This window comes from Onychomys torridus, chromosome 23 (assembly GCF_903995425.1).
Source record: "Onychomys torridus chromosome 23, mOncTor1.1, whole genome shotgun sequence".
Classification (NCBI taxonomy): domain Eukaryota; kingdom Metazoa; phylum Chordata; class Mammalia; order Rodentia; family Cricetidae; genus Onychomys; species Onychomys torridus.
This window is the reverse complement of record NC_050465.1, coordinates 46,858,857-46,871,034: the sequence shown is the minus strand read 5'-3', so window position 1 is coordinate 46,871,034 and position 12,178 is coordinate 46,858,857. Positions and strand designations below refer to the sequence as shown.

Genomic DNA, 12,178 nt, shown 5'->3' with positions numbered 1-12,178 from the left:
AGCTACGTGTCCTTGAACAAATAGCTATGTGTCCTGAAGGTCCTCCTTGCCTCACATTTTATCAGGAAAATGGAGATTAAAACTTACCCTTACTTACATGTAGAAATTTAAATGAGGATTTGAACAGGGTTTGTCATGTCATGTAATCAGTTCTATGTAAGTAATGGCTATCGCTGTAACTATATACTACTACCAGACCATGCTATCTATTTTTATAACCACTACTTTGCATTTTATCAAAGGGCCTATATCTAATTCTCAGCTCTTTGGTGTTGATGGGCAAGGTCCTTTGATCCTTCACAGAAACTCAGATCCTTCACAGAATGGTAAGACACCTACCGGAACAACAGGTTTCAAACTCTGGCCACTCGGGCTTGCAGCGCTGGCCTGGGCATCAGCATGTGGCCCTGGTGCTGGTTCACTGCTTCTCCTCACCAGCAGTGGAGTGCCTGCAGGACAAAATAAGAGGTCAGAGGTTGAATGAACCCTGGGGAGAAGAAAATACATGGTACAATGCATTTTAATTAAAAGGGTTTAAAACACACTTTCATGTTTCACCATTCCGTTTCTAAGGAGACTTGTAAATGAATCCACCAAATGCTTGTTGGGCATCTCTAGGTGAGACAGCATACATGCACTCAGTCTTCCAACCCTCCTCCAACCTTACCTGCATTTTAAAACCTGACACTGCATTTAACTGTTTGGTGATGCAAGACCAGAGAGTGGGGGATCTAAGAGCTGTCCTCAGAAGCACATGGGGTTTTAAAGAATAATTATGGAGAAGACTAATGAACAAGTTCAAACATCCAATGTAATCTGCTATTCAGTAGACCTGGAAGCATAGTTATTACTGCCATTTGATGCCTCCCAAACCTTCTGAACAGTGATAGACTGAATGAAATCATGCTTTGGGCTTATGGCATTAATGTCTATTTAAGTATACAAAGGGATTGGTTCCATTCTGTTCTTTTTCCCCTAAAGTAGACAAAACTGATAAAGAAAATAAGTTAGTTCTTCTAAAAATATATTCTGATTTCTTTTTAACTTAATAAAAGCTCCCACTATTAAATATTTGAGTCAGTTATTAAATTCTGAAAAAAAGATTAGGAAGTTCAAATGCAATTCAACCTCAGCAGGGCTAGCAACCTAACCATGCTCACTGCAATTAGGCCTGAAATAATTTGCTTCATACAAGATTGGCTACTATAGAGAAAAATGTAAAGAAAAAAACCTCTTTGTGGTTTAAAAGTTACTCTCACAGGAAAATTAACTTTATTTGTATATTGTTGAGAAAAGAGTGAAAAACAGTTGAATGCAATGTCTCATTTATCAACATTCTGAAAATAACATTTCAAACTTCAATAGTTACTTCAGCATAAAGGAAAATTTCATCCCTGTCTTAAGTTATTTACCAAACAGATTTCATATGTACTACAACATTCTTTTTTTTCTTCTGTACAAAACAGTCACTAGCATGTTTACCCTTTTCTATACAGAAGTTGCTTTTCGGAAAACAAAAACTTTTCATAATACATTAATTAACATGCTATTAAAGATAGAGACATCATGACAAAATGTATTTAAAAACCCCACATACTTTTTCTTGCTCTTTTTTATTAATAGACACTCTATCACATTATTCTTTACTTCCTCCCTCTCAACAATGTTAAAAATAACTGTTAGACTGTACAGTTGGCAATTGTTTTTTCAAGAAAATTTGAAAAATAAACCGGACTAGAAGGAAAAAGTTCCTTAAAATTCAGTCTCATATTAATTTTTCACTTCTTCAGTTGACCTATAGGCGGCGTTTCTTTCATGTTAAACACATAAATTATCAGTAGCATGAAGAGAAGAGTTGGTCTAGATGTAATATTCTCAGAAAAAGTTCATTATATTTAAAATCCCAAAGAAACTGGGAGAACAGGAAGGGAGACACCTTGAAACTCTCAATTGTTTCTAAGTTTGTTTTTTTTTTTTTTGAGCTGAGGACCGAACACAGGGCCTTGCGCTTGCTAGGCAAGTGCTCTACCACTGAGCTAAATCCCCAACCCCTGTTTCTAAGTATTTAATAAGCTGAGTGCACTACAATTTAACAATCTCAAATTAGAAAAAGAACAGAAAACAAGGAATGCCATCTTGGTTCGCCATGCTATTTTCTCACTGTCAAAAACAAGGCAAGAATATAGCAGAGAAAAGAAAATAGTGGCCAACAATTTTAGAAAATTTTAGTTATTATGACTTTTCAGCTGAGTTATACATATACATACACACATATACAGACATAAAACATGTACACATATACATACACACATGTACACACAGTTATGCACATACATGTACACATATAAACATACATACAGATACTCACATATACTCAAATATACAGACACACATAGGCATATATACATACACATATGCACACATATACACATATAAATGCATATGCCTATATGCACAAATACACACATACATACACATATACACTCAGATATGCACACATATACATACATAATGCATAAACACACATTTAGATACACACATATACTCACAAATATAGATATACATACACACATACATGCACACATATATACATATAAACAAATATATGCACAAGTACACAATACATACACATATACATGCATGTATACATACATAATACATATACACATACACATACAAACACACACGTCACAATGTATGACACATGCTTTTTCTTAGATTATAAATGCCTCTTTTTCAAGCTATAGAAGATGGTTTTTCTTCAGCTTTAAGGATACGAGCCTCTGTCTCATCACAGTTTATCTCCCACTTTACTGATAAAATGTTAAATTATTTAGGATCCTTTTGAAGTAACAGATATTCAGCTTTATGCATTCAATATGCCACAACATTGTAATATATCTCTCAGGGGATGACAATTCACTTTATTCCACTGTATCAACTATGTGGAATATAAAAAAAATCATCCATGGTACTCCATTATTATGTACACTTTTCACATTTTTATGTATCAGTTACAAATTTTAATTAATAAATATATACCAAAACCTTGAAGCAACCATTCAAACTTTAAGATGGATGATCTTTCTTAAGCACAGACTCAGCTCATTAGGAAGAAGTCTCCCTCTCTGTTTTTCTTCCTTTCACGTTTGGATGTCTCCTGTTGAGTCACCTTCTAATTTTTCCTTGGCTGTCTTAATGTGTTAATAACAAGTGCAAATCATTTCATACTGGAATTAATAATGAGCATCTCAAAATATGAACTGTTATCTCAGCTTTAAACAAACCCTCCTTATTTTATTTTTCAAACTGCCAACCCCTATTAGCAGGCTGCAGTCAAGGAGAGTCGGAGTTATCACTCAAAGCCAGAGAGAACAGCCTTGTGTCCAACAAAGGCACACAAGGAGAAGGGTTAACGGTTAGATAAATCCTGGACCACAGTAGAGCTGAAGTCCCATTTCCCAGTCAAGCTCACTAAATAAGAGGGAAGTGACTCTAGCTTTCCTCCTTGTGTGGAGGGGCAGAAATGAACATGCACATTGAAGGAGCTTGCAACCTCCCTTGTGGATGCTCATACTGCTAACTGCCACGCATCAGTATGGTGGACTAGACAATGGGTTTCGGAGTCACATGACTGAACTGTCTGTGCTGGTCCCTGGACACTGAAAGTGGACTGTTCTGTGACAGTCTCTCCATGGAAGATCTGGTCATACAAACATGAAAGAGCTGAAGAGAGGGGGAGACATTAAGTCATGTATGATACATGACACTGACCATTGTGTATTCTTCAGACAGGAAGATTAACCTCCTCTTCCCAAATTCCCCTTGAAGGAAGAGATGTCCCTTGACATTTGTTGTGAACAATAACAATGTTGGCTTGTCTAAAAGATCAACTTCAGAAAATCAAAATCATTTTTAGTGAATATTATGTGAATGAAAACTAGCAAAAATCTAATTTTATAGTAATATATAGCCTTAAAATGAGAATTGAAAAATATATATTATATAAAACTATATATATACATATTAGAGTAGGAAGGGAGTTCAAAATGGGAAACATTTTCTAACCATTTTGTTCTACCGAATTGAGAAGGCTCTTAGATTTTAAGGTGAAAATGTTCAGTTTAGCTCAAAAAGTCATAGATAGCATTCCCTGAAGTCAGAGTTTAAAAGCCAGCAGAGGCAAAAGTGAAACAAAATAAGGAATATTGCATGATGCTTATCTCTACAGTTAAATATATGGAGGTCAGCTGTACAACAGGACCAAAGTAATGGGTGCTGGGGAGGTGATGGCCGTGAGCTGAACAACCACAGTACTTTAGCTTACTTCCATAGAAGAAAACATGGCAGACAAGGAACATGGTATCAGGTTTCAGTATACATAAAAAGGTAAGCAACCATAGCAGGTGTGTATAACAGAGACGTAACAGAGGAATCCATACCAATGCACGTACATGCGATGGAATATGCAAGTTTCCATTTTGTTTAGCTAGATATCCTGGGGCCATGAAAGAGAACTACTCTAAAGAGAGAGAGAGAGAGAGAGAGAGAGAGAGAGAGAGAGAGGAAGAAGAAGAAGAAGAAGAAGAAGAAGAAGAAGAAGAAGAAGAAGAAGAAAAGAAAAGGGAAGGGAAGGGAAGGGAAGGGAAGGGAAGGGAAGGGAAGGGAAGGGAAGGGAAGGGAAGGGAAGGGAAGGGAAGAGGAAGAGGAAGAGGGAGAGGGGAGAAGGAGAAGGAGATGCAGCAGCAGCAGCAGCAGCCGCCGCCGCCCTGGTGTGGGACATAGCTGATGGTGGTCATGTCCCCATGGAAGAGGATCTTGTCATAGTAAGCTCAATTCCCAGTGGGGTACTTATAACTTAAGACTCACTCTAAAGAAAACTTATACATTCACAAAGGGCTTTTGTCTTCAAAATCTAAGACTGGAGAGCCAGTTAACACTGTCTGTGTTTGGATGAAGCTTGCTTACATGACAAGGGACATCACTAAATAGTGAATTTGGAGGACGTTGAAAGACATGTCAGGCTTGTGGGAGGAAAAAATGGAATTAGTTTTCAGGCGTCTTTGAATGATGGTGGATTTTCTAGTTATTAAACAATTTCCAGGTTGATGATAGTGAGAACAGTACACAAAGGGGGTGGGGTTAAACATCCAACAGCCCTAAGGCACATTGAAAAAATTTACAAGATGCAACAATTAATGAAAAGCTCAAATTATTACACGAATGGGTCATTCATGATGTACGGGCCAACATGAATGGAGGGTGGGAGGTATTTTCTATATAATACAAGTCTCTGAGTTTGCTATGTGTGTGAACATGCTTACACAGAGACAGAAGAGAGAGCCAGAGACAGACAGACACAGAGAGATGATAAAGAGCGAGGGGGGGGGGAAGAGAGAGTTTTATACACCTCAAGAATGTGTTTGGATAGAGTTGCTTAAATGACAAGTGATCTATCTCTCTCTCTCTCTCTCTCTCTCTCTCTCTCTCTCTCTCTCTCTCTCTCTCTCTCTCTCACTCACACACACACACACACACACACACACACACACACACACACACTCCACAGGGGTAGGAAGAGATGGAGAGGGAGATTTCTATATCTGAAGATTGTGTTTGGGTGGAGTTGCTTAAGTGACAAGTGATGTCATTTAATAGTGAACTTGGAGGGCCTTGAAGTTCAGGCCATTATAAGAAACCAAGAATCCAGAGAGAGAATCATAACAGAGGAAGCTGTTGGCAGCGGGGTAAACAAACAACGGTTTCAAACATAAGCCACACATCAAGTCACAAGGACACATGTTCTAAATTGTACCGAGAGTAGCAGCAGCAATTTATTTATTTAAAGATGGTTAATGATCTTCCTGAGCAAAGCCAGAAGGCCAGCTTGTCAGTATTCGTGTTGTTTCATCTCTAGGCAGCTATAGCAAATGTGAAGACATGACAGTCTATAAGAGTAAGAGGGTCTCCGGCTTAGGAGGCAGGCAGGGCACTGTCAAGATGCTGAGCAGAGTGTCTGGAGTCAGAGGCAGAGATGGAGAGAAGTTGGAAAAGAAAATGGGAGATTTGGGCAACTTATTACAACTATATTCTAACCAGGCTGAGCCCAGAGTGAGCACAGTGTGCAGTCATGACCCCTATGTGTCTTGCATGAAGAAAACAATGGACATTTGCTCCTGATGATTTGATTTTCATCTGAAATAATTCTGAATGCCTCAGAAATCAAAGACTAGACTTTTCCACCAAGCAAATCCACAGAGATGCAAATGAAGCTGTTCCTGGAAATCATGTTGGGGCCAGAATGATAGTGTAGAGACAAATGTGATGTGTACAAAGGCAACCAGGAAGTGCCTGTGTGGTTCCATATCACAGGCTAAGAAACGGAGAGCCAAGATTCCCGGTTCTAGAATCCTCCAATGAAAGGCAGGTAAAACCATGAGTTGTTAGTGAGCCCTCAGAAGAGAGTTTAGAATGTGTGGTGGTAGAGAGGAGAAAGGAGGAAGGTTGCCATGACAGCCCACGAGTGTACAGAAAGTGCTAAGCGATGCCTGCCCCATCAGTCTTCAGTTTCCTCTGTTGTGAAAAATTAGTTCCTGCAGTGCCATGGAAATCATGTAAAGAAACACTTGGACAGTGTACAGAAAAGGAAAAAAAATTATACTTCTAATATTGCTGACACAAAATGACAAGATGAATAGGGAAAAAAATCCTAAATAGAACACTTTAAATTGGTACAGCTCTCACATCAACCATGATTGGAATTGCAAATGGTAGAAAATTTTTATAACTTAAAAAATAGTTAAAGAAATAGGAAAAATTACAGGGAGTCAGGATTGCCTGCCCACCAACATGGGTTGCATCCTGGTGCCTGTACACTGCATTTCTTTAGCCGACTCCACAAGTACTCAACCTAGATTGTTACTTTGAAATTATCTTGAGGTCTCAAATGTGCTGAATGTGTCTGTTATTAAAATTAAAACCCAGCAGTTTGGTTCAAAAGGCCAAAGCTCTGGAAACCTACCTTCTAATGGTGGCTCTAGCATTGTGTAACCCATGGAATCCACTCCCTTTCCATATCCATCTCATCAACAGAATGAACAGGTTGCCATGTTGGGTAGCTACCTCAAAGTCCTATTCCAGATCTACAAGGAAACAGTGCCATGCCACATATATATATATATATATATATATATATATATATATAGAGAGAGAGAGAGAGAGAGAGAGAGAGTGTCCAAAGATGTTATTTCTCACCTGATTTTTAAGATATTTTTCTTTACTTAATGCTTTGTGACTGTGGGTCATATCCTTTCGGTAGGTAAGAGGACAGAAGTGAGGGAATGGGATATTTTAAAAATATTAGAAATTATTTTAATCTCAAGTATGCAGAAAGAAAGCATTTTAAAAATGCAGATAAAAGGGAAGATGGTGGAAAATATGGAAGAGGCAGACATTTGTCCACAGCTTCTTGGGCATCATGCTTCTGGAATATATCTATCCAGCAGGTGATTTACATGCCTTCCAGTATTCCTATTCATCCTGTCAATATTTGAAAAAAGTAAGCCTGGTGAACATAGTATATCGTTTGTTTTTGGAGACAACTAGGTATCTGTGTGTGCAGACTTTTATGAGCCTCGGCAAGGGCTTGTTCAATGGCTAACAAACTACACAGCAATGATACCTGGAGACCCATAAAAAAATTGGTAATGATATCAATAGCTGCACAATTTATGGCCAAGCACCGAGCAGAGATCACTTTCTCCACAGGAGTGAGTGACCCACCCTGGGGCTGGTGATGAATGCAGCAGCTGCGACATGCTTTCGGATACTGCGATGGAAAAACCACACGAGAGAAGAAAGGAAGGCTGATTTTGGGTAGTCCAGAAACTTCAGTCTCAAATATCACTCCATTAGGAAAGAGACTCACAGTATCACTATAAAAGGGGGAAAGAAGTGGAGTGTGACTAACATTTAGGGCCATTTTTCTCTCATTTCAGACTATAGAGGAGACTATGCTTGTTCCATACATGATGGAACAAACACAGGTGAATCGCAGAAATCCTCCTGACCTCACAGTGGGTAAGACGGAACTCACATGATCAAGTATTGTTAAGAGGTGGGAGCTACTTCAACTCGGGTGCTGTTGCCATCAGAACAAGGGAAGAGTTTTTAAGGCTTTTCTTGGGACTCACATTTTTCTCAGAAGATGGCAATGCCTTCAACATCATATATGTTGTTAACATTCCTGAGTGTCTGGGTTCTTCCATCTAAAGAAGTTTCCACATTTCATCTGCTTGACATATACAAATTCATAACTAAAGCATTTTATGGTAACATTTGTTCATTCTATATGAGGGCAGTTAATTCCATGTTCTATCGTATGTTAGGTCTCAAGTGTCAACCAGAGGAAAGGCAAACAAAGTCCCTAATGTTTGAAAGGGAAACAATCTTAAAAAGACATAAATCACAATCATAAACATACATGAATTAGTAAGTCCAAATAATAAAGTCTACTAAATCATTGAGGCTAGAAGGGGAAGCTCACCATGTATCGATGCCCTTCAGTTTTTTGTTCTGGTTTTCAGGGACTTGGGGGCTGACTCAACTTTCCTCTCTAATTATATTGCATGCTCTATATTTTCTTTGCCATGTCCTGTGTACTGAGCAGGACCATTCATAATTGCTAAACATGCCCCATGTCCTCTGACTCTAAGTGATCATTAGCTAATATTCCCATCCTCTGCATATTGTCATCATTTCCAGAGCTATTCCCAAGAGCATCTCTTCTTCTCTGTAATGTTTGGGTATCAGAACTTCAGGGCCTCCTCTGCAAGGGCTTCTTACAGGAGGAGGAACCTCAATAACTGGATTATGTGATTATGTGGTTTTGTCCAATTTTTCTGTGTGAGACGTTAATTTTCAATGTCTCATTATACCTTTTCCTTCTGTTGGTTGGCACTGGAGTGGCCAGGTATTTCTGAAATCCAGTTAAGGAGAGCTGACCTGAAGATATAGACATTGTTTTGTGGACAATTTTTAGTTTTTATTACAAAAACACTAGTTATTACTGGTGATCATATAATGTAGCTATACACCTAACTTGGGGACTGAATGATACAGTGGAAGGGGACAGTCTCAGGAATGTGCTCTGTTTGTATCTAGCACCGGAAGTGTGTGGGTACAAATGCAAGGAGCAGCAGGATCTGAAATGGACAAAGGCAGAAACTAGTAGATGGAAGATTTCTTCAGTCATTATATGTATAAAATCAGAAGCAATAATTCGGTTCTCATTGGCATCTTGACACATGAGACGTTCTCTAACTGGGACATACTTGGGAATGCAGCATGGGATTAAAATCCCCCATGCTACTTGGATAGAAGCCTGCAGCAGTTTCATGAATTACAGGTGTGCATGTCTGTAGGCCCATGGTTATCTATCCCCCAAAGCATTATTTAAACAAATAAAATCTGATTATCAAGTTAGAGTGAGGATTGAATTAGGAATTTATTCCATTAAAATGATGCTACATAGGAAAAGTCATTAAATAATACAGAGTCAAATTCAGAAAAGTCCAGTATTCAAGTATTAACAAAAATATAGCAATTAAATATTATTTTTATATTTTATATCTTTAACATATTAACTTTACTCAATTTGTAATAGTTAATTTTATCATTATAAAAAATAATCAATTTATATGCATAATTTTGTAGTTAAAATTCTTGTTCCTTTTTAAAATTTTAATATGCCCCAAACTTCCTAAAACTAGATCCTAACAAAACATGTATCTGTCTCTGTCTTTGTGAACTTTTTACTCCATCTTACTCTGTTTTATGTGAATATTTATATTTTACCTTTTATCTCCTGCATTCAGCTATTAAATTTTTTTAAATGAATGTCTAAAACATTCCAGATAGTTTTTTAGGCTTTCTGGATATTACCAGCATGCAATGCACAAAGTATTATCATTGAAGATGATAAGAATCTAAATGAACAGAATCCTGGGTAGGTGATTCAGTGGTTAAAATGCTTAGCCAGAAGCATGGAGGCTGGAATTCAGATCCCCAGACACTGGAATAAATGCTCAGTAGGCGTGGCAGCCCATTTGTAATTCCAGCCCCACAGGGCTGAGACAGGATCCCTAGAGCAAGCCTGCAGGCAAGACTAGCCATATGTGCCCCCAGAGCTCTGGGTTTCAGAGACCTTGCCTCAGGGAATAAGGTTGAAGAGATTCCCAGCAGTAACCTCCACTTTTCATATGCACATGCACCTACACAGATGTGCTCAGTGGTGCATTGAACAAGAAAGGCCCCCATAAGCTCATGTATCTAATTCTTGGTCTCCAGTTGGTGGAACTGTTTGGGAAGGATCAGGAGGTGTGGTCTTGTTGGAGGAGGTATATCACTGAGGGTGGGCTTTGAGGTTTCCAAAGTCCTGCCATTCCCTGTTAGCTTTCTCTCTCTGCCTCATGGTTGTTATCTCAATACTTAGCTCTTAGCTACTGTTCCAGCACCATGACTGCCTACATGGTGTCATGCACTCCACCATGATGGCGATGGACTCACCTTCTGATACTGTAAATCCAATTCACTATTTCTTCTGCAAGTTCCCTGGTCATGGTGTATCTTCATAGCAACAGAAAAGTAACTAAGACATGTGTTAGTTATGATATCATTAACACACATACACATCACATACATGAAGAAAGAAAAACAGAAAAATTAAAAAAAACGAACTAAGGCAAACATTTAAGGGGAATTATAAAATGAGTTTATGACAAGAATGCAAAAAAAAAAAAAAAAAAAAAGGAGGCAAGCAAAGGAGAAGGAGGAAGCAACAGTCCATTGACAACTCTTTATTGGCAAGCAGCTCACAAAATCCTATAGGAACCGTAGCAAATGGACACTTAACAGGGCACATGCCAAACAGAACTTAAACAGGCCCGAAGATCAAACTTTCAATCCAGAGATGCCTGGACTCTAAAAGGTCCCTGAAGAGGGATTTATTTATTTATTTTTTAAGACCAAAAAGCATCTGAACTCCCATACATAAATAAATTACTACCGTCAGATTTGTTTCACTTCACCCAACACTTTTTTCTTCAGCATCAACATTTATTTTAAAACAAACACCATTCACACTAATGCTGCATATGTTATCACCCTTGCAACTTAATGGTAAACGAACAGGAGAGCGACATCAACACCAACGTTAAACAACTCAAGTAGAGGCTCTGGGATCCTGACTAAGGGCTTGTCAATTACTATGCTTTATGACAAGATTCATTGCCCTGCCACTTGATCTTTCAGGTTCCTGTAGTTTATAGTCTTAGATGCTAGGTATTTATGAGGTAGATTTATATTCCTAAGATTGATGGTAATCCATGGAAACGCTAGAGAGATGATATTTGAGTTTATTGAAAAGATGCTTTGGGACAACTGAATTTTAAGCAGTATTTGAAATGCGGGAAATATATAAAATGATACAATGACTGTTTTAGCCAGGGTTTCTACTGCTGGGGTAAAACACCACGAGAAAAAGAAACTTGGGGAGAAAACCATTTATTTGAACTTACAATGTGCAGGTCATACTCTATCACTGAGGAGAAGCAGGGCAGGAACTCAAGCAGAGGCCATGGAGGAGTGCTGCTTACTAGTTTGCGCCACATGGCTTACACAGCATGCTTTCTTATATAACTCAGGCACCCGTCCAGGGTGGGACCACCTGCAGTGGGATGGGCCCTCCCACATCAATTATTAATGAAGAAGCTCCTCCACAGGATTGCCTAGAAGCCAGTATGGTAGGGGCATTTTCTTACTTGGGAGAGCTGAGAGACCTTCTTTCCAGACTTAGTTTGTGTCAAATTGACTAAGCACTAGCCAGCATAATGGTATGAAGTTCATTTGTAGTAGGCAGAGCAGCACTTCATTTTAGAAGGTAGCAGCAGGCATCTAGGCATGGATACTGATTTGCTCAGGCAGGAAAAGGACATGAACTAAGTGACTAAGGACCTACTAACTAATTGAGAAGTCTAAGGAGTGATTAGAAGAACACTTTACATATAAATGTAAAGGTTTTCATTATTTTTAAAAACTGAGACAACAGTGATATTCTAACAAGAGACACTATCTAGCATGATTTTAGGTAGAGATTAAAATAATTGTGGAAAGCCATTTG

The 12,178-nt window shown here is 38.5% G+C and overlaps 1 protein-coding gene across 1 annotated transcript in view; it reads right to left on the bottom strand.

Moving 5' to 3' along the window:
- Window positions 1–12,178, bottom strand: part of Pard3b (par-3 family cell polarity regulator beta) — a 993,910-nt gene that overhangs the window by 553,949 nt on the left and 427,783 nt on the right. Inside the window, 1 exon segment of the mRNA XM_036173329.1 lies at window positions 340–449. Coding sequence (XP_036029222.1) covers window positions 340–449 — 110 coding nt within the window.